This window comes from Podarcis muralis, chromosome 11, assembly GCF_964188315.1.
Source record: "Podarcis muralis chromosome 11, rPodMur119.hap1.1, whole genome shotgun sequence".
NCBI classification, from domain to species: Eukaryota; Metazoa; Chordata; class Lepidosauria; order Squamata; family Lacertidae; genus Podarcis; species Podarcis muralis.
Window position 1 is genome coordinate 56,762,472 of NC_135665.1, and position 23,657 is coordinate 56,786,128.

General features: G+C 50.6%; 1 protein-coding gene across 5 annotated transcripts in view; it reads right to left on the reverse strand.

Moving 5' to 3' along the window:
- Positions 1–23,657, reverse strand: part of CTIF (cap binding complex dependent translation initiation factor) — a 198,128-nt gene that overhangs the window by 35,508 nt on the left and 138,963 nt on the right. For 3 of the 5 annotated variants that reach the window (XM_028748041.2, XM_028748040.2, XM_077936501.1), the window contains one exon: positions 20,195–20,524. In XM_028748041.2, coding sequence (XP_028603874.2) covers positions 20,195–20,524 — 330 coding nt within the window. The remainder of the gene's footprint in view (positions 1–20,194; positions 20,525–23,657) is intronic. The other 2 variants (XM_028748038.2, XM_028748039.2) reach the window with 1 other exon arrangement.

Sequence of the window (23,657 nt, forward strand, 5' to 3'; positions counted from 1 at the left end):
TCCCTATGGGCTTGCTTCGCAAGACGAAAACGTCTTGTGAGTCTCACCATTTCCCCCCCCCGCTCCCCCCCCTTTTTCTAAGCCGCTAAGCCGCTAATAGCCTTTTAGCAGCTAAGCCGCTAAGCCTTTAATAGCCGCTAAACCGCTAATAGCGCTAATCCGCTTAGCCGCTAATGGGCTTGCTTCGCAAGACGAAAAAACCGCAAGACGAAGAGAATCGCGGAACGGATTCTTTTCGTCTTGCGAGGCACCACTGTATCTTCTTCTTCGAACCCTGGGCAGGTGGGTAGCGGAGGCTGCCCCTTCCAGGCTCCCCTAAACAGTTCCTGCCACGTGGAAATGCAAAAATTCAAGACAGTGGGGTGTTCCAAGGAGCTGGTAGGCTCCCTGCACTGCTGGTAAGGGGAGGGGCGCACAGCTGCATCCTCACCTTGCCATTTGCTGCCTCCCCTGTAGGAAGTCACCTGTTGGTTAGTCCCACTGGGTAGTATCGTGAGGAGTTTTATTATCTCTGTGGCGGCTCCGTGGGACACAGTCCGGCTTTCGCCCGCCAGGGTGGCAACAGGCACAGCATGTTTGCGGGCCCTGTGTTTGCAAAGCGATTCCAGGGGGGAACTTAATTAGCCGGCGATTCTGCAGAATGCTTTGAATTATGCAAGCCCTCTTCATTACTTTGGGTTAAAAAAGAAGACCTTGGTCTACATGCCAAAACGTCAAGCTGGATCAAATTATTGCCTCCACCGATATTATACATGCTTCTCTCCCCCCCTCCCCCCCCTTTTAAAGCAAGGTTAATAGAGAAATATGCTGGATGTTCATTAACAGCAGTCATGCTTCTTAGCTAAGCCAGGAAACACACCCACAGTCTGCAATGCATCCACTTCCCCCAAAATGCTTATCTATGATCAGTGCATTTTAATTTCCACTTTATGGAACAAAATTCATTGAGAAAGACACTTGCAAAACACAGCACACGTTGAAGTGCTTGCTTCAAGCCTGTAGCAGAGGGACTGAGTGCGTTTTGTGTGTATTAAGTACCTTGTATTTGTGTCTGGCCAGGTCCTAAACAACATAGGCGCCACCTACAGGTGGCTCAAGCCCCTACAAAGCTTCAAAGATGCCACGTTATCAGAGTGCGCACTTGACGGGCAAATCTCGGCTTTAAAGGTTGAAGCAGAAGGAATGCTAGCAGGTAGATGAGCAAAAGGGGAAAGTTAATGGAAGCAACCAATATCTTTAAAAACATCCCACTGCAGATGGATGCACCCAGACCTTCTCAATGCCAAACGATGACAACAAACAGCAAAGTGACTTGTGGGATTGGGTTTGGATGGAGGAAAGGCCACCGGGCTTCAGAACTGCTGGGAAAGTCATTCCCCTCTGCCTCGCCAGTTTTGCGGGTTTGGTGTAATAAAATAATGCCGGGTTGTATCCAACGCAAGTCCAACTCAAGAGCAGACCCACTGAAATTAATGGAGCCAAGTCAGACACGCCCATGAACATCAATGGGTCTACTCTGAGTAGCATTGGACACAACCCTATGCTAGTTTATTGAAAAGTAAAAAGGTAAAGGACCCCTGGATGGTTAAGGCCAGTCAAAAGCGACTATGGGGTTGTGGCGCTCATCTCGCTTTCAGGCTGAGGGAGCCGGCGTTTGTCCACAGACAGCTTTCCGGGACACGTGGCCAGCATGACTAAACCGCTTCTGGCACAACAGGACACCGTGATGGAAACCAGAGCGCACGGAAATGCCATTTACCTTCCCGCTGCAGTGGTACCTATTTATCTACTTGCACTGGTGTGCTTTTGAACTGCTAGGTTGGCAGGAGCTGGGACCGAGCAACGGGAGCTCACCCCGTTGCGGGGATTTGAACTGCTGACCTTCTGATCAACAAGCCCAAGAGGCTCCGTGGTTTAGACCACAACGCCACCCGGGTCTTTTTTTATTACATTACACCAGGGAGGATGAAGAGGGTATAACCCTTAAGAGTGCAGTCCCAACACATACCTGCCCTGGAGCAAGTCTCACTGAACTCATTGGGACTTGTTTATGAGAGCTGGAAAGGACCCCAAGGATTCAACCCCCTGCAATGCAGGAATCTCAACTAAAGCATCCACAACACACAGCCATCTGACCTCTGCTGAAGGACCTCCAATACAGGAGACCCCACAAACTCCCGAGGGAGTCTGTTCCACTGTGGAACAGCTCTTACTGTCAGAAAGTACTTCCTGATGTTTATGTGGGGCTACCGTTGAAGGTGACCCAGAAACTACAACTAATCCAGAATGCTGCAGCAAGACTGGTGACTGGGAGCGGCTGCTGAGACCACATAACATCGGTCTTGAAAGATCTTCATTGGCTCCCAGTACGTTTCTGAGCACAAATCAAAGTGTTGGTGCTGACCTTTAAAGCCCTAAACGGCCTCGGTCCAGTATACCTGAAGGAGCATCTCCACCCCCATCGTTCTGCCCGGACACTGAGGTCCAGCACCGAGGGCCTTCTGGCGGTTCCCTCGCTGCGAGAAGCCAAGTTACAGGGAACCAGGCAGAGGGCCTTCTCAGTAGTGGCACCCACCCTGTGGAACGCCCTCCCACCAGATGTCAAAGAGAAAAACAACTACCAGACTTATAGAAATCTGAAGGCAGCCCTGTTTAGGGAAGCTTTTAATGTTTAACAGACCACTGTATTTTAATACTTTGTTGCAAGCCGCCCAGAGTGGCTGGGGAAACCTAGCCAGATGGGCAGGGTATAAATAAATTATTATTATTATTATTATTATTATTATTATTATTATTATTATTATTATTATGCACAGCATCAATTAACAGAATCAGCTGAGACTTTTGGCCAGCCTTGGCCACCCCTCCTCCTTCCCAGTGTGCAGATTGGTCCACACATTTTCTGCATGTGTGTGTTAAGATCATGGGATCCTATGTGCTCTACTGCCAATGTCACAGCTTAAGGCACCCCCAAATTGTGGCACTCAAGAGAGCACCTTGGCACCTGAGCCCAGCAACCTATGTTTCCATTCCTGGAGGATCCGTGGGTCCTTTTAAGCTCCACGGAGACACATTCTCACTGCCCTATTAATGGCTTTCAAAAGGGCAGTGCTCCTCTTTCCCCTGGGAAAGCTGCAAGCGATGACAGGAGCCCCTCTTGACCGGAGGTGGCAACCGACGCGCTTATCTGAGAATCTATGCTTGTCCTCCACACGAGGGGTTTGCAGCTGGAGAAGTGGCTTGAGACGCCGCCTTCTCCTTTATACCGCAAGCCGCTGAAAATAGATTGGATGCAAATTGGTCTGGGAAACTTCAGCCCTGCTTTTGTTGATGGAACCGGCTCAAAGGAAGTGGAGCAAAACAGGCCAACAAACTCTGTGGGCTGTCAAAGGTCTTCCCTCTTCTGAGACTTTCAGGCACAAAACAAACCCTGTTGTCTCTGCAAAGGATAACGACCCATTCTAGGGTGGTTTTCAGACCCACAGGACAGGGGTAGGCCTGCCATAAAGCTATCATTTCTAATGTAGCCTTTTTAAAAGCCTGAGGACCTTGCTGGGAAGGGGCTGGGGGCCACCCACAGAAGGAACTGGCAATGGGCAGGACCAACGCCCCAAAGTGGGTGGGGATAGGAATTTCTCTTTCTCTGCCACGCTCCTTTCCTTCTCTCTCTCCCACCTTCCGCCCCTTCTCAATCTAACCATTCTCGCTTTCTCTGCCATTGTTGTCGGAAAGGTACAGGGAGACACAGAGGAAGGACTGAAGCTCATGGCTTGCCCTCCTCTGATTTACACAAATGTCCCCACCAATAGTGAGATCACAGCACCCTCATATGAAAAGCAGCCACCTAATATTCCTGCTCGACCACCTCAATCACCCTCTTAAGCTTTTGACCTCCAAGTGTTGCAGGAGAAGATCTCAGAAGGCAGCTGGCAAAGGTCCTGCAGCATTGAGCTCTGGTGTCTTAATAGGAGATGAGAATGAAGATGTTGTTTGGTGCGGAAGGTGAGCTTTAGGTGTACTTGGGTGCTGCTAACAAATCTACTGTGAACTGGTAATACACAAAGTGTAAAAGGTAAAGGTAAAGGGACCCCTGACCATTAGGTCCAGTCGTGGCCGACTCTGGGGTTGCGGTGCTCATCTCGCTTTATGTGGCCAGCATGACTAGGCCGCTTCTGGAGAAATCCCCACGACGGGGTGAGCTCCTGTTGCTCGGTCCCTGCTCCTGCCAACTAGCAGTTCGAAAGCACATCAAAGTGCAAGTAGATAGTTACCACTCCGGCGGGAAGGTAAACAGCGTTTCCGTGTGCTGCTCTGGTTTGCCAGAAGTGGCTTAATCATGCTGGCCACATGACCCGGAAACTGTACACCGGCTCCCTCGGCCAATAAAGCAAGATGAGCGCCGCAACCCCAGAGTCGGCCACGACTGGACCTAATGGTCAGGGGTCCCTTTACTAGGGAAAGCGGGCTCATGTTGTCTCAAGGGTTTGCAACAGGGATGTGTCACCCTTAGAAGACTGCCCCAGGCAACTGACTGTGCAGCCAACAGAGTTGCACCAAGAGGCAACACATGCTGACCCAACCTCCCATCAATTCAACACTGCAGCCACCAAACAGATGCCCTCTGGAAGAAGCAGGAGACCCCTTTTTGCCTCGGTCACCACACAGCAGCTGGGTGCCAACTTCACCCCCACCACCCGTGCACTGCCAGTAGTACACTCACAAGAAAGACCCCTTGCTCTCTTAAGATAAGACTTTTTTTGAACAGGAAAAACCAGAGAGGAAATCATTTTGCATCTTATTTATGCAATGTGAAGGGACCATCTAAGGATAGCTGGCTCTTTCCGGCATTAGTTGTCTGGTGCCAGGATCTGGGATTTCCCAACGCTGCAGCCGGTTAACACCTGCAATAAAACTAAAAGGTTCAAGTTCAAGAGATTCTAGCAGACTGACCTGGATTTAAGACGGCCTGTTCGGGAGCAGATGGCCTTGCAGACTTAATGAATTAGACTGGCTGAGTCCTTCAGCTGGCAAGATTCAGGGCTCTTTTCCTGACTTGGGGCAGGATGCCACCCTTTGAATGACAATGCAATCTGCCCCAGGCATAGGAAAAGCCAACTGGACAGTGACCCAGGATCGGGTTTCGATGGGAGGGGGGAAATAGCCTGAATTTTGTGCACCTCTTACAACTATTTCACATCGAATAGGCATCCTTCCTTGCGCAGAAGGCTTGCAGTCCTGCGGTGCATTTGCCAGGGGTCAGCCTGCGATGGTGGGCATGATGTCCAGAACTGGGGACCCAAAGGACACGATGTGAAGCTTCAGAACGACTGCATGCAGCGTTGTGCCGTGAGCTGCCAGCGTCCGGGGAAAGGGAAGTATCCTTGGCACTCCCTGGCGATAGGCTGGAACGACGGGGCAATAGCCCTGCAACCTACCAGAGGTTGCATGCGAGCTTCACAAAGGTTAGCCACAGTGCGATCCTTCTTCCAGGCTTCCCATAGCAGCTGGTTGGCTGCTGTGCGAACAGGATGCTGGACTTTGGCCTGATCCTGCAGGGCTCTTCTGACCCTCTTCTGAATGGCTGAACTGGCAAATGGCAGCTTGTATCTCACTTTCCTCCTAGCGTGTTGTTGGCCTCCGTCTGTCCCAAGAGACAATGGAGTGCACCTCTGGGAGTGAAGTCAAACCCAAGTAGGCTCCTTGAAGCACAAGCCGGGGCAGCGTTTCTGGAGGGCCTGGGCTACCCAGATGACAAGACCCCCATGTCAGCCTCACTGATACGGTCCAAAGGAAAGCAGAGCAACACATTTGGCACCAGCTTGGCTGCAGGAGTTGCCGGAAGGAGGAGTTAACAGGCATACAAGACACCATCCAACCGTCTCAGGGTTCAGATTTGTGTAGGGTTTACTCCTTAGCCTTTTCTTCTCCCAAAGATGTCCCACAAGGCAGCGGAGGTTCAGGATCAGAGTTTTCCTTCTCCTAGATGGGCTCCCTTCCCAGGTGGATGAACTCCATCTGCCCCACACTTCCTGTTTAGGGAAGCTTTTAATGTTTGATGCATTAAAAGGTAAAGGGACCCCTGACCATTAGGTCCAGTCGTGGCCGACTCTGGGGTTGCGGCGCTCATCTTGCTTTACTGGCCAGGGAAGCCAGTGTACAGCTTCTGGGTCATGTGGCCAGCATGACTAAGCCGCTTCTGGCGAACCAGAGCAGTGCACAGAAACACCGTTTACCTTCCTGCCGGAGCAGTACCTATTTATCTACTTGCACTTTGACGTGCTTTCATACTGCTAGGTTGGCAGGAGCAGGGACTGAGCAACGGGAGCTCACCCCGTCGCGGGGATTCGAACTGCCGACCTTCTGAACGGCAAGTCCTAGGCTCTGTGGTTTAACCCACAGCGCCACCCGCGTCCCGTTTGATGCATTACTGTATTTTAATATTTTGTTGAAAGCTGCCCAGAGTGGCTGGGGAAGCCCAGCCAGATGGGCGGGGTATAAATAATAAATTATTATTATTACTTCTACAGCACATGAAGAAGCCGCCTTCTTGACTGTTGGACCCGCTCTTGTCTTGTCTGCTTGATATGCCATAGCCTGTTTTCACATGCAGAGGAAGACCTAACTCACCGAGGGTTTAAGACCCATCAGCTGCCCTCACCTGGTTATCCTACCACACAGCAGGACAACATCCCAGCCATGCTAATCTGGCCATGCCTCCCCTTGCTGGGATCTGGTTCCCTTTCCCTGTTCTGAGCGCAATGGGCCTTGCTTATCACAGCCTGCTCCGGACTCCCTCTTTGCTGCCTTATCCCCAAAGGCACCCAAGGGAGAGCATTACATAACACGGCAAGGAAACTTTCCGTGGCTGGACGTTGCCAGGATCCGCCCTCCCTTTAAACCCCCCTCTCTGCCCAAGCCAGCAGGTATAAGTAGCCTGTTCCTGAGAGCGGCTGCCGGGCGTTCTTGCCTTAGGCTGAGATTCAGCACATTGCTAGTTAGCATGGCTGGGATTCTCTCGTCTGCCTGCCTGACTAGGCAGGAATCCGCCCAGCCACCCAGGCTCCCCCCTCCTCCCACGCTGGCTCGGGGTGACGGAAAGGATATTCACATTAGCCGCTCAGACGGGCCCAGCCCGAGAGGTGCCGCTGCTCCGCTTACACACCGGGGAAACTTTGTGGAGCCATGTGGCCGGACACTTAATACGGGCTTCTCCAATAGCTCGCTTTATCTGCATGGGACCCGGCCGAGAGCGGCTCCCGTAACATTAACAAAACACAGCGAGGAAAGCCTATCAGGAGATTAGGGAAGAAAAATATGCAAAGGCGGGCGGCTTGGCCAGACTCAGTGGGCCGTGGCGGAACATTCCCAGCTCCGAGCGAAGTCGTGGCGCAGCCGGAGGTGCCTATAGCCCTAATTGATTCCAAGCTTTCATTTTCACCTGCCTCTTTGGGCAGCCGTCCAGAACCCCCTTCTCTTCTCCTCTCTTGGCAACCCCCCCCCCTCTCCTCTGCCCCCATATCTCATGTCTCAAGGTGGAATTTGGGTGATTGCAGACGCTTGCACACCCTGGCTACCAAGGAGTGTACGAGATAAACACGTCGCTACAGAATTACCCGGAGACGTTCAAGGGTAAAGGAACAAATCCCTGGTATCAGGCTGAGCCCAGGAACGCAGTAAGCTGCAGGATTTCATCTCAGTTTTCCCCCCTTTTAAACTGTCAATTATATCTATAACACTTTAATATGCTGGGCACCTGATGATTCTGATTTTGCTCAGTCGCACAACACCCCTGTGAGAGAGGGCAAATGGGAAGTGTTTCTGTTCCACGGCTGGGAAATGAAAAACCAAGGGGTTGTGACTTTCCTAACGCCATCCACAGAATTCAGGGCTAAGCAGGAAGCTGAACCTGGCCCTAATGCTCTGTCCAGGCCACCAGGATGGACTAGATGCCCCCTGGGGGACCCTCCTACTTCTATGGCTTCTTTGTGGCCTCCCCAAAAAATTAGGGCACAGTCCATTGGGAAGTTCTTCTGTGCAAGCTCCAATGATCCACTTGGAGTGTAGAAAGATGGCCTGGGAAAGACTGATCTAATTGCAATCGGGGAGACTTGGGTTCAAATCACTGGGGACAAGCTACTCAACAGGGTTGTTGTGAGAATAAAGCGAGAAAGGCCCACACACAGCACCTGGAACTTCCTGGAGGATGAAGAGGATGCAGACCATAAGAAATAAGTACAGTCATACCTCGGGTTAAATATGCTTCAGGTTGAGCGTTTTCAGGTTACGCTCCGCGGCGACCCAGAAGTAACGGAACGCGTTACTTCCGGGTTTTGCCGCTCGCGCATGCGCAGACGCTCAAAATGATGTCACACGCATTCGCGGAAGCGGCGAAATGCGACCTGCACATGCGCAGACACGTGTTACGTTCTACTCAGGATGCGAACGGGGCTCCGGAACGGATCCTCTTCGCATCCAGAGGTACCACTGCAAATGCATTCTTTCTTTCCTGAGGCTAAGAGGCAAGTGGCCAAGGTGATTCAATGGGGTGAATGGCAGAGACTGGGATATTATCAATGTCCAGTGGTGGTCTGCGAGGTATGACATACCTGGAGGAATACACTGGCTCTGATTATTATTATTGGCTGATTATTATTAGTAGTAGTAGCAGTAGTAGTAGTATATCACCCTTTATCCACTGATCTCAAGGTGGTTCACAACATAAAGTACGTTATAAAAACACAAAAAACAGGAACAAAAGACACAAACCCGAAATTCCCCCTCCTCCAAACTCCAAACACATTTAAAGGTAAAGGTAAAGGTACCCCTGCCCGTACGGGCCAGTCTTGACATACTCTGGGGTTGTGCGCCCATCTCACTCAAGAGGCCAGGGGCCAGCGCTGTCCGAAGACACTTCCGGGTCACGTGGCCAGCGTGACAAGCTGCATCTGGTGAGCCAGAGCCGCACACGGAACGCCGTTTACCTTCCCGCTGGTAAGCGGTCCCTATTTATCTACTTGCACCCGGGGGTGCTTTCGAACTGCTAGGTTGGCAGGCGCTGGGACTGAGCAGCGGGAGCGCACCCCGCCGCGGGGATTCGAACTGCCGACCTTTCGATCGGCAAGCCCTAGGCGCTGAGGCTTTTACCCACAGCGCCACCCGCGTCCCAAACACATTTAAAAGGGGTTAATCAGCCTGTTTATAAACGTTTTTACCTAGCAGCTAATGGTATATTATGAAGGCACCAGCCAAATCTCTTTGGGAAGACTGTTCCACATAGAGGGAGCCACTGTAGAAAAGACCCTTTCTCATGTTGCCACCTTCCGGGCCTCTTGCGGAGGAGGCACACAAATATAACAAATAATAAATCAATAATAATAATAATAATAATAATATATTTATACCCCACCCATCTGGCTGGGCTTCCCCAGCCACTCTGGGCGGCTTCCAATATGGGAGAGGTGGTCCTGAGCCATTTAAGTCTCTATAGGTCAAAACCAGCCCTTCAAATTGGGCCCATAAACTAACTGGTAGCCAGTGCAGTTGGCTCAAGATCTGTGTCATATGCTCAAACTGTCTTGCCCTGGTGAGCAGCCTGGCTGCTGAATTCTGCACCAGCTGAGGTTTCCGAACCATCTTCAGGGGCAGCCCTATGCATAACACATTGCAGTAATCTAACATAGAGGTTACCAGAGCATAGATGCCAGAAGCTAGGCTCTCCCTGTCCAGATTGGGGCACAGCTGGGCCAATAGCCCAAGCTGATGGAAGGCATTCTGGGCTACCAAGGCCACCTGAAGAAGAGAAGAAGAGTTTGGATTTGATATCCAGTTTTATCACTACCTGAAGGAGTCTCAAAGTGGCTAACAATCTTCTTTCCCTTCCTCCCCCTCAACAAACACTCTGTGAGGTGAGTGGGGCTGAGAGACTTCAGAGAAGTGTGACTGGCCCAAGGTCACCCAGCAGCTGCATGTGGAGAAGCGGGGAAGCGAACCCAGTTCACCAGATTATGAGTCTACTGCTCTTAACCACTACACCACACTGGCTCACCTGAGCCTCAAGCGACAGCAAAGGACCCAAAAGTACCCCCAAGCTATGTACCGGCTCCTTGTTTACCATGCTACTACCACATTTTAAATGCATGGTGCAAATGTGGGCAAGGCCGATGATATTTAACGATGAACGAAGCTTTCAAGTTCACAAAAGGAAAGAACTCTTTAAATTGTACTCTTGGTACCTTGCAGGGAAACTGAAACTCTAAAAAAAGGAAAAGAGCACGGGCCATTGAGCAACGGTTTGCGACATGCGATACTTTCACCAAGCGCTGGTGGGTTTTAGCATGGAGGAAGATATGGCCGAAGAGAACATTCTGGATTGTTCTGTAACCTGCTCCTCGCATGCCTGGAATTCCAGTGTGACTGGGGCCAGCTCTGATTACAAGGCTGCACTCCCTACAGGAATTTGCTGCCTGCCACTCAGGTAATGCGGCTGCACACTGAAGCTAAAGCACTATAAGGCATTATGGGATGCCTGGCTAGGCCGTGCACATTTGTGCAAAGCGCACGTGGTTGTCTTAATACCGGTCAAGGGTCTTTGGGTTAACCCTGGGGCTTGCTGTGCCTTTCTCATGTGCTGACAGCAGTAGTCCCCAACCTTGTGCCCTCCAGATATTTTGGAATGCAATTCCCATCAGCCTGACCATAGAGAACTACGCCCAGATAAACTAGACCAGCAAGCCAAGTTGAGAAGTGTGAACAAGGGCTATATGTGCCTTTACACAACCTATGTGAACTGGTAATCTCAACAACAGCTCTGCAAAGTGGACTGGTGGTGTCCCCATTTTACAAATGGGGAAGAAGCTGAGGAAGGAAGAATAATAGATTTGTGGCTGAGGCAAGATATGTTTATTATTATATTTATTGAATTTCTATACTGCCCAATGGTCACGGGGTGGTTTACAATAGAAATCAACAACTAAATGATAGTTTGGGCTGACGATGCTATCAAGAACTATCCTCTTCAGTTTAGGACACCTGACCTGCAGGACCATCACAGCAAAGCTGCTAAAATCTCATGGACGTAATGAGGTGATAATAATCAATGATTTCATTGTTACTCCATCCTACACGAAATATAGGCTTTCAGTTAGTTCAGGCTTCCTCAACCTCGACCCTCCAGATTTTTTGAGACTACAATTCCCATCATCCCTGACCACTGGTCCTGCTAGCTAGGGATCATGGGAGTTGTAGGCCAAAAAACATCTGGAGGGCCGAGGTTGAGGAAGCCTGAGTTAGAGTCAAACCCATCTTTGGTCTGTTGAGTTTCTTTTAAGGTAATCGTTTTATTGCGTTACAAGAAAATGTAATTCTGTATGCTTCATCTGAAGGAGAGTCCTGGAGAACTGGAAAGCTTGTTCCTATTGGTGGCATTTTAGTTGCTTGAGACAAATGTGCCAATCAACTGTGATCTTCTCAAGTGGGCCAAGACAACTACCTATTGCTTTTGCACAGCCTGTAAAAGAAGCTTTGACCAAAACTCTGAAAATCTTGAGGTTCCTCTCTGTGAGAATTTCCCGATGGGAAAATCTAGCAAAACCAGGCGGAAAACAACACACTTTGAACCCGCCCCCTCGGTTGGACATCCTGCCTTTGAAGAACAAAGCCTTCCATTCAGGTAGAAAAGTATCCTGGCTCCCTTGCTACGGGTTCACAGCTTGCAGAATAGCATCAAGGACAGCTGCGCGGAAGCCATTTTGACTTCCTTTGCTGGATTCTGTCTGGCACGTGGTGCATTTGACGGCGCACCTTCCTTCGTAAACTCCCGGGAGATCCAGAGATGAAAAGCATTCTGCGATTGTCAGGTTTTCATTATTATTAATAACGCTACTACAAGCCAATCACCTGCACACAATCCTCAGGGGAGTGATTCTCAATCTGTTACAGCAGATAACTGTTCACTCACCAAAATAACTCATCAGACCTTGATAAATGAGGGAGACTTCCGCGATTCCACCCCCCCCCCTTGCGGAGCACAAATCATAAACCATAAAGACCTCGACACTGAGGGAGAAGGAAGTTGTAAACCCTACGCTACAAAGTTAAATGCGTTTGCTTGTCTGGGTCCTTTAATGAAGCCGTTCCATTTCTGTTTTATAGCTTTGCCTTTGTAAATACTGTATTCATATCCACGGTATCCAAGTTCCTGGCATACGTTTTGGTTCAAGGCCCGATCCAAAGAGAGGTTTTTTTAAATGCCCGAGGCAGGAGACACAAATGTTCTTGTTGTTGTTTAGTCGTTTAGTCGTGTCCGACTCTTCGTGACCCCATGGACCAGAGCACGCCAGGCACTCCTGTCTTCCACCGCCTCCCGCAGTTTGGTCAGGCTCATGTTTGTAGCTTCGAGAACACTATCCAACCATCTCATCCTCTGTCGTCCCCTTCTCCTTGTGCCCTCCATCTTTCCCAACATCAGGGTCTTTTCCAGGGAGTCTTCTCTTCTCATGAGGTGGCCAAAGTATTGGAGCCTCAACTTCACGACCTGTCCTTCCAGTGAGCGCTCAGGTCTGATTTCCTTAAGAATGGATTCGTTTGATCTTCTTGCAGTCCATGGGACTCTCAAGAGTCTCCTCCAGCACCATAATTCAAAAGCATCAATTCTTCGGCGATCAGCCTTCTTTATGGTCCAGCTCTCACTTCCATACATCACTACTGGGAAAACCATGGCTTTAACTATACGGACCTTTGTTGGTAAGGTGATGTCTCTACTTTTTAAGATGTTGTCTAGATTTGCCATCGCCTTTCTCCCAAGGAGCAGGCGTCTTTTAATTTCGTGACTGCTGTCACCATCTGCAGTGATCATGGAGCCCAAGAAAATAAAATCTCTCACTGCCTCCATTTCTTCCCCTTCTATTTGCCAGGAGGTGATGGGACCAGTGGTGATGGGACCAGTGGCCATGATCTTCGTTTTTTTGATGTTGAGCTTCAGACCATATTTTGCGCTCTCCTCTTTCACCCTCATTAAAAGGTTCTACAACCTCCCAATTCTCATTTTGGAAAGGCGTGTTCGGGAACACCTCTGGTGCCCCTATGTCGATTCACAGGAGAAGGAAATAATTCAGTTTTTAATTGCCTCAGGCTTTAAAAACATCAAGCCTCAAAATCACGTCTGTCTACTTTAAGATGAGATTTAGAAACACGTACATTGAGGTAAAATGTGCATTTTAATGCATTTTACGATAAAAATATTTTATGAATTTCTGTGTGGATTTTAAATCAATCACTCAATCACAGTTTGAAGTAGAAACGGGAAGGAACGGACTTAATGAATGAACACATGTGAACTTGACATGGTCCAGAAACAGACCGATAGGGTATGGCATAAATTATATCACGCGCTACTGTGGAGGGAAATAACTCAACCCTCGGCTGTCATATTTGGTGATGACGACCCTGTCTTTCCTCATTTAACATTTAGTTCGTCTCTCCGAGGATATGAAAGTCTGGAGAATGGAACAGATGTTAGAAAACCAGATTCCGTGAGCTGTTCAGTACTAAGTGAAGAGGGCTTGGATATCAGATGCTGACTGGCAATATTGATGTTATTACGCTTAAATCCCACCATTCCTTCAGTACGGAACCCAAGGCAGGCATACACATGATTTTGAGGGGGCCTCCTATCATTCAGATGCAACTTCCCAGGCCTCCCTCCAGACCACACCCACTTTTTCAAAGCCACGCCCCTCAGCGGCCCTGATTTACACCCTGAATGTCTTTGAACTCTGGGTGGATGGAGACGGATCTGTGAGATGCCCACAGAAGCTCCACTCTCACCTGTGGCTCCTAAAAGCTGTCAGCATGCTACACCCTGGGAACGCCTTCGACTGGCTGGCTAGACCAGGTGAGGGTAGCCAATAGGTCTCTCAAACCCTTGTTGAGTTAGGGACTTCCCTTGCATGCAAAGACAGGCTACGGTGGATCGAGCAGATGAGACCAATCGTGAGTCCAATGGTCAAAAACAGGGGTCGGCAAAGTTTTTTAGCCGTGGGCAGGTCCATTGTCCCTCAGACCTTGTGGTGGGCTGGAGAAGTGGTGGTGGCGTCAGGGGGAGCTGGAAGAAGAGGCGAGGGGGGCAAGTAATCCTCCTCCCCAGCCCCCGCCACTGCGCTTACCTTCCCAGGGGTTGCCGCCGCCGCCACCACCACTACTACTTCTTCTCATGGGTAGGTAGAGCAAGTTTGTCCACTGCGATGTCTGGCCCACAGGAGCACCAGGGTGGTGGTGTTGGAGGGAAGATGAGTGGCGCAAAAGGGCTGGCTCCAGAGAGGAGCTGCTTCAAATGGCGCTCAGCCCAGGGGCGAAGGAAGGTGTCGTGACACCCGGGGTGGGTGTCACGACGTAGGGCGCATGTGCAGCACCACTACATATGACGCATGCGCCGTACATAGCAATGCCGCACATGCGCTGTATAGCAGTTTGCCGCCGGCACCTCTCCAGCGCCGTACGGACAGTGCCGGATCCCTCCGTTGTGAGCAGAGGATCCCAGCACTGTCTGTACGGTGCTGGAGGGGCGCAGGCGGCAAACCACTAAGTACAGTGCATGTGTGGTGTCACACGCATCCGCTGTATGTAGCGACGCTGCACACGCGCTGTATAGTAGTTTGCCGCTGCAGCTGCGAACGGAGGATCCTCCAAAGGCAGCTGCGGCAGTGCAATGGTTGCTTGTGCCGCCGCGAACCCCCGCGGAGTGACTTCTTGTCACCCCCGCAAGCATGGAACCCGGGGTGTACCGCCCCCCACCCCCCCTTTGCGACGCCACTGGCTCAGCCAGCTTAGCCCACCCCCTTCCTCCTCTAGGCAGGGCAGGGAGAAGCCAGGAGGGAGGGAGAAGGAGGCGCTGCGGTGTGTGGGAGGGAGAGGGGGGGGAAATGCAATGGCGCAGGGGGGGAAATGGCGCAGCTCAAACAAACAGAATCCCCACGCTGATCCATGGACAGATCCTGAAGGCAGCTGAGCCTGATCCAGCCCGTGGGTCTTAGTTTGCCGACCCCTGGTCAAGAAGGTGATTTCTGCAACTGCTGTAGAGGGAAATGAGGGGTAGATGGGGCTCGTCAATCTGGGAAGATAGCCCATCTAGGAGAAACTCTAGCCCTAAATCGCCGCTGCCTTGTGGGACAAGAAAAGGCTAATGAGCGAACCCTACGGTTGGATGGCGCCTCCTTCTGGCAGCTCCTGGCACCAAGCTGGTGCCAAGCATCTTGCTCTGCTTTCCTCTAGATCACATCAGTGAGAGTGGGGTTTGCCATCTGGGTAGCCCAGAACCCCCAAACACACCGTCCAGGCCTGCACCCCGGGGAGGTCTCTTTGGTGCTGCTAACACAGCACACTCCATTGTCTCTCAAGAGGGACGGATGAAGACAACAGCACAAAGCTAAAATTTATATACCGTATTTTTCGCTCTATAGGACGCACCTTTTCCCCTCCAAAAATGAAGGGGAAATGTGTGTGCGTCCTATGGAGCGAATGCAGGCTTTCGCTGAAGCCTGGAGAGTGAGAGGGGTCGGTGCGCACCGGCCCCTCTCGCTCTCCAGGCTTCAGGGAGTTCCCGCTGGGCTCCGAAGGCTTGCGGATAGCAGCCTGTTCTGGGGGCTGGGGTCAGGGGAAGCTCGGGCTTCCCCTGCCCTAGCCCCGCGCCGGGGGGGGGGAATTTTTTTTTTCTTTATTCCCCCCCCCAAAAAATAGGTGCGACCTATGGGCCGGTGCGCCCTATAGAGCAAAAAATATGGTATGTTGCTCCGCCCTCGTTCGCTCCTGGCCCTCCCACCCCTAGCAATGGTGGCCCCCAGGAAGTTGCTCAGAAGAGAATGTCCCTTGGGCTAAGGAAGGCTTCCCCTCTCCAGCTTCAGGCCTTATCTTGGGATGTGTCTCAATCTCCTTTTTCACGCCCTCTTGTCTTGCAACATCCCGGTCGTGTCAATAACTGCATACGGATCTGGCAGTTTTAGTGCTTCTCCCCTGACCCCACCTCCTCTCCCGAAAGGTATCACATCCTTCTGTTTGATGTGTTGTTAGGAACGGTTGCTAAGGAGAGAAGGGTTCTATTACAATCCCAGTGATGCCCTCTCTATTAATACACTTTGCTATGCATACTTCAGAAGCAGACACCTCTCGGTTATAAAGAGCACGCAGATTTCAACAGAGGAATACTTTAACTTAGGTTACATACCCAGAGCTTGCAGGCAAGCCAATTAACGTCCGTCCCTCCCCACCCACAAACTCCCACTCCGGCCAATGCAACTGCTGGAATTTATAACAATGGTCGCCAGAAGACTCCCAGGGGGAGTATCTTTCCAAACTCCACAATCACAGGTCTCCCTCCCTCACGTTCTTAGAAAACGGAATGGATTGCCTCTTCTCGATGGGGTTACCTCGATGAGGTAGTTCCACATCCATTGCTGCAGCTGGAGGTGGCCTCAGTGGCGCAGAACGCCTTCCATCAGCTTCGGCTGGTGCCCTAGCTGCACCCCTGTCCGCACATAGCCTGGCTTCTGTCACCTAAGCTCTGGCAACCTCTAGGTTAGACTACTGCAACACATGGAGCCACCTCTGAAGACTGTTTGGAAACTTCAGCCGGTGCAGAATTCAGTGGCCAGGTTGCTCAGATATACAGTGGTACCTTGGGTTAAGTACTTAATTCGTTCCGGAGGTCCATTCTTAACCTGAAACTGTTCTTAACCTGAAGCACCACTTTAGCTAATGGGGTCTCCTGTTGCTGCCGCGCCGCCGGAGCACGATTTCTGTTCTCATCCTGAAGCAAAGTTCTTAACCTGAAGCACTATTTCTGGGTTAGCGGAGTCTGTAACCTGAAGCATATGTAACCCAAGGTACCACTGTAATATGACACCCATCCTGGCCTGAGTGCACCAGATCTCAGAATTCTGGGCCCAATTCTGAGCATAGCACACCATGTATGATGGTCCACTGTCATGTGAGTGAGGGGACACATACACCCTTTTCCAACCCAAGGGCCGCTTTCCATCATGGCCAACCTTTCTGAGGGCCACATATCATAGGTGACGGACAGATGCTACTCTTCTCCAACCAGGCAAGGAAGAGGCATTTTCACAGTTTAAGGAGTAAACATAAAAGGAGTTACAAGAGCATAGCAGGGCAGTGAAGGTGACAGGAGCCAGCCAGCCATAAAGCACACTGGGCAAGCTGGAGTTAACTCTTTATGAGCAAAAGCAGCATCTAATGAGCACAGCATCTCATCTCTGCCAGGCCTTTGCCCAATGAAGCAGTTGCGGAGAGTCTGAAGGTCCCTGCCTTCCCACTGCTGCTGCAATCCTCTCCTCTCCAGGGTCTTTCCCAAGCAATCTGAGACTGCACCTCCATGAAGCTAACTTCTCCTCCGCCCTCTTCATGCCTCTCCTGGTTCTGGGAGACCAGGGGAGAGGGGAGCTTGTTGCAGCAGGAGGGGGAGACATCCTGGCTTCTTCCCCAAACTGGCTTATCTTGGCCTCCCTCCTCCCTTCTCTGCCACCAACTCTCCCAGCTCACTAAACCCTGTTACCTCTTCAGCTTCTGCCACCTCCTTCTCCCTGTCTTCTCCCACTGACCACTCATTAACATCCCACCACCAATTCCTGGGCTCTGAGCCTTCTTCCCTTGGGGGCTCCCCAGGTAGTTCCTCCCACCATTCCTCTGCATCCAACCAGACCGCGGCAGAAGGGTGCAGCCTGCGTAGGATTTAGAGGGCCAGGCAGACAGGTCTGGGGGGGACCCGCACGTGGCCCCCAGCCCTGCCAGTGCTTGAGTGTGTTAGGCCCTCTGCTGAAGCGTGCTGCGAGACTGGTTCTTGCCAGCCTGCCTAAGCCTTTGCAGCCATTTGCTTCTGAGTCCACAGGGCCTTCTTTAAAAACAGGAGCATCTGTTAGACCCATATGCGAGGGGTTCAGGTCCACCGTTCCTGCTCAGTGGCTGGACTGAGAATTCAGAGGCTTTAGCGGTAATGAGGAAAGATGCTTATCCCCTATTTATCACACCCTTGCACAGCCTGGCAACATCAGGCTAAAAAAGGTCCTTCACCCTTTGGGGATAATGCAGAGGCTTTATCCTGAATTCAATTCTGACTTAATCCCTGGTGAGGAGGTGGTGTGAACTTAACCCCTGCTTCTGGCTCCTCCTAGCCAAAGCCTGTTTCATGTTTTATCAGGAAGTTGGCAACAACTCACATTGATGACAGTTTTATATTCAACTTGGAAACACTGGTGATTTGAGGTTCCACCCCCAAAACCCAGATTCCTGGAAATTTTTTAGTTGCCTTGTCTTGAGGCACATTCGGCTTTGTGATAAGGGAAAGAAGGAAACATGGACCACTTATAAACGCCATCTCCACCTCCTCGAAATATTCCACCAACGGTGTCTCCAAAAAATTTTACACATCACTTGGGAAGATAGGCGAACTAATGCTAGTGTACTAGAAGAAGCAAAGATCACCAGTGTTGAAGCATGGATTCTTCAACATCAACTTCGTTGGTCATGTTGTGCAGATGCCTGATTATTGTATGCCAAAGCAACTACTCTATTCCAAACTTAAAAATGGAAAGCGTAATGCTGGTGGTCAACAAAAGAGGTTTAAAGACTGTCTCAAGGCAAATCTTAAAAAATGTAGTATAAACACCAACAATTGGGAAACACTTGCCTGCGAGTGCTCCAATTGGAGAATAGCCTTTACCAAAGGTGTCATGGGCTTTGAAGACACTCAAACTCAGGACGCAGGGGAGAAACGTGCTAAGAGGAAGGCATGCTTGGCAAATCCACACCGTGATCAACTCCTGCCTGGAAACCAATGTCCCCACTGTGGAAGGACGTGTGGATCCAGAATTGGCCTCACAGTCACTTATGGACTCATGTTAAAACCGTGTTTATGGAAGACAATCTTACTTGGCTACGAGTGATCGCCAAAGAAGAAGAAGAACCAACACCAATATTTTTTAGGTGAACTCATTGTTGCTTGATCCTGAGCATGGACAGGACATATATTCACTGTATTGAAGAAACTAGGCTGACCATTCATGGCTTCCTCCAAAGAATTGTGGGAAAAGTAGTTGCAGGAGAGTGTTGAGAATCTGGCATTAAGACAAACCCAGTTACGACACAGAGCAACAACCCCGCAGAGGTCTGTGGCTGGGAACCAGGGCAGTTTAAAGGTATTTTAAACTGGTTTAAATTTGTAGAGTGGACACACCTTACTGTGTAGCCACAGAACACCCTCACTTTCTGGGATAGGAAGAAACGGTCTTACGGGTCTTAAGACATAAACAACATATGATGCAGCTTCCTGAGGTTAACCCTGCTCTCTTCCAGGCTTGGAAAAACCTTTTGTTGTCTTGTTCCAGGCCTAATTTCAGCCTGGAGAGAGGGCTGGGGCACATGACCTCTGCAGGCAGATGTCCTCCTGGGTCCAAGTCTGTTCCTCTATGATGCCACAGACACACCAACTGAGTTCCACTGGGGAGGCCCGATTCTGGTGCAGGGCTTACTCTGTGGTGCTTCCATACATGCGACGAAGGTCTGCCTTGCAATGTCTTGTGGGAAAAGCCTTCATGGTCCTGTGAGAGGTTTGACCCCCTCCCTCCCTCCACCTGCCTCTTTTAGCCTCTTCAGGCCACCAGATTCACACACGATTTCGAAATTCTATGCAAACCACCTTCAGAAGCTGCCCATCTGCTGGGCCCTTCATCCTCAGGACAGGAATCCAAGGCTACCTATCCTGTCCTGCTTTCCCCAAATCTATGGAGGCCACCCATGAGTTCAAAACAAAAACAAAGTCCAAAACCACAGAATCCGTAGTACAGATCCACCTGGTCTTACAGTGAGATGAACATGTGCTTTGGAGAGACCACACAATTGCCAAAGCGGGCATTCAAAATAGAACGGGAGGCGGGCAGCGCCTATAAAATTATATCAGTCCGTCGTAACCATGAAACGCTCATGTAAACAAACACAGAAATGCTGCCCTGGGTTCCCTCTCTCTCTCTCCCCCTTTATGCTTTCATTTTTCTAAAATTAATTGGGTGAGAATGGAACGAAGGAGGCAGCTCAAGCACGGTCAGAACTTACGGACTTCTCTCTCCGTAAGCGACGGCATGCCAGCAGCAGCAGCGGCAGCAAAAGCCGCGGCTGCGATTTGTCTGGTTACCTGTAGCATGTTGAGAAGGAGGCTCCGGAACTTGGTGCCTTCCACCATGAAGAGCGCCATCTTGTCGCAGAGCTTGGCAGCCATGGAGGCAAAGCTGCGGTCCGTCACGGCCTTCTGGTAAATGGTCCTAACTATCTCCCCAAGCATCTCCTCGGAGTTGGTGGAGTTCTGGGCCTCCTCCATGAAGTTGGTGAGCTTGGAGTCCACCCCGCTGCTGTTGTTCCGCATGCTGTTGAGAATTTCAATTAGTTTGTCCATTTTGTTCTTTTGAGGGTTGGTGGACTCCACGGCCACTTCGTCCTGATCCGTGAAAAGGGAAAGACAAGGCATCTGTTATGCAAGGGAAACGTGGAGCGGGGCGGGGGGGTGGTGGTGGAGAGAAGAAAAAGGAAGGAAAGAAAAAGAAAAAAGACAGATCAGCACAGTTGCACCAAGCAAACGACAAGTTTGGAAGCGTGGAAGGAGGCCTATGCAATTAAAGTATACATTAAGCATGCTGCGAAAAATCTGAACCTGCAGTGAGGAGCAGATTAAGTTTTAACTGGTGCTTGGACACAACATCCGAGGGCGTGTCTACACTGCACACTGAATCCCATGTAACTGTCTCAACTCAGTTGGGGCAGGGGCATAGCTCAGGGGCTAGATGCAGATGGTCCCGGGTTTACTACTACTACTACTACTACTACTAATAATAATAATAATTTATTTATACCCCACCCATCTGGCTGGGTTTCCCCAGCCACTCTGGGCGGCTTCCAACAGAACACTAAAATACAATAACCTATTAAACATTAAAAGCTTCCCTAAACAGTCTCTGTCATCTTCAGGTAGGACTGGGAGCAGGGGCAGAGGAAGGGGAGTGCGGTGGGGGTGGTCCGCCCTGGGTATCACCACTGAGGTGGGGTGACAAAATGGAGGGCGGCACTCACTGCGGGGCCTGCAGTTTGCCCGAGCCACGCGTCTCTCCTGGGAGAGACACGGTGGCTTGGGAGCGCGCAGACTCCGCGCTGCCCAAACGGTCTGCCCACTGCCTTCCCCTCAGCTGTAGCGTGGCTTAGTGGGAGGGGGCAGGCAGACTCCTTGGAGGCCCAGCGGAGCGTCTTGCCCTGACTGGCCCCATATCTGGGCACAGGGCATGCGCGCCATCCCAGGCGCCCGATCGGCTTGCTCCACCTCTGATTAGGAGACAACCTTGCCTGAAACCCGGGAGAGCGACTGCCACTCAGAGCAGACAATTTGGAGTTCGATGGACCAATGGCCTGACTCAATATAAACCCTTTGTTCCTATGCTCACCAGGCAACTAACTAGAACAGCTCGGCTCAGATATGCTGAGCTTCAGAAATGGAACTGCATGAAGTGCCTATAGGCTCCTCTTCTGGGAACGAATCTTAAGGAAACCACAGCAATCAAAAGACAAACCTATTCCAAGCAAACATCTGGATAGGCCTCCAAGTCCAAAACTCTGCAGCCTAATGGGCCACTTTTTAAGGATGGAAGCTCTGTGCTTTTAACAGCCACCTGACAGAAAGAATTGAAGGAACACAGCTGTCTCCTGATCACAGTGAGATGCTGTTGAAAAGCCATACATGCTGAATTTCTGCCGCACGTTGCAGGCTAAGAAAAGCTTTCTGACGGAAAGAGGTGTTCGGCAGTGGAACAGACTCCTTTAGGTGGTGGTATGGACTGATTGTCCTTGGAGGTTTTTAAGCAGAAGTTGGATCTCTCATGGGTGCTTTGGTTGAGGGAAATTAGCACAATAAATACTATCTTTCCATAGTTGGTTACTGGGCACATGTCTGTGGCAACGTTTTTAAACAAGAGGTGATAGATAGGGGTGAATGTATATTGTTTTGGGGGTATTAGTCCTTGTAGGCAAAAGCAACAAACAGCACAGAGTGACACCTAGTGGTAAGACGCAGAATTAGATGACACGGCGCTGGACCCATTAAGGCAGAAAACCAATGACATATAGCGACACCTAGTGGCAACAACCTTTCTAATGCAAAGAGAAGACAGAGGGCAAAAGGAAATTCCACAACTTTTTTCTATAGGATCAACCTTCCCCGAGTTCCATAGGACTCAACTCTGAACATAAAGCACATACCCTGGAAAAAGCCAACTAAAACATATCAGCGGTGTCCTATATAAATATATATACACATATCTGTGCATATATCTATATGGGTGGGTTTGAACACAATCCATCACAGACCTTTGTGAAGATGAAAAAATATACCTGCGTGATGAAAACAATACATTATGTTCCCAGTAAGGAGAACTACTAAAATGGACACCCCAGATTGTGGCTCGGAGCCACAATATTCAGAGATGTCTGTGATGCGGGATGCTTATTGCAACTCGGGGGGGGGGGGGGAAGGTTGGCTCCCTGGGGTTTGTGGTTTCTCAATTCCAATCCACACTTTCCCTCTCCTCCTTCTCCCCCCTGCCCATGGCTTCCTTCTTACTTAGCAATTGCAGCATGGAATTCCTTCCCCTGCCGCTTGGGATAGAAAGACCCCAATCTCTGACTCGTGCCCATGCCAGCATCACATTAGGCTGGCAAAGCAGCAGCCCCACCACCCACATAAAGGGGCCCATTGTCTGTGGGTTATGCCAAGGTAAGCCGCCTAGGGAAGGGCTCGGACAGGATTTGTTTGTCTGCTAACCTCCTAGCTTATTTTTAATCTTCTTGGAGAAACAGGAAGTTGCTGCATTCCCACTGCACTACAAGCGACGATGATAATGTCAATGAACACATAGCATTTGTGCAGCTAAGAATCCACAAACGCGACTCTCACTTTGAACTGGCAGGAGCAGCACGGCTCTCTCTAGCTCAGCCTTTCTCAACCTGTGGGTCCCCAGATGTTGTTGGACTACAACTCCCATCAGCCCTAGCTAGCAAGGCCAGAGCTCAGGGATGATGGGAGTCGTAGTCCAACAACATCTGGGGACCCACAGGTTGAGAACCGCTGCTCTAGCTGCTTCCACCCTTCTGCACAAGAAGTGGCTCACTTTGCCTTTGGGGGGAAAGAGCACAGGATATACCTGCAATGTTTCTGGTCCTCATGGTGCAGAGCAAAATGTGCGTGCTAAGCCAGTTCTAAGAAGGGGTCAGGAACCGGCAAAGGCCTCTCTGAGAGCTCCAGAGATCAGAAGGGGTTTTGCCCTGCCCCTTTCTCCAAACAGCTCAGCCCTCCCCTGTGAAAACTGCTGGGCATATTAAGTGCACACCTACATAACAGCAGGGGCAGCTTCGTCCCACTTTGCTGCTTGAGCCCAAACAGAAAGTGCTTCCCTGCCCTGCTGCCGCCACTGCAGGCCGAGAATCGGGAGCCAATTTTGGATGAGACCCTGCCCAAAATCGGCACTGATGCCGGCGCTGCTTTTCCGCCAGTGATGGAGGCAGCAGGGCAGCTGCGGCACCTGCAGGAGCGCCACTTCCGGGGCTTCCGCCGCCCGAGG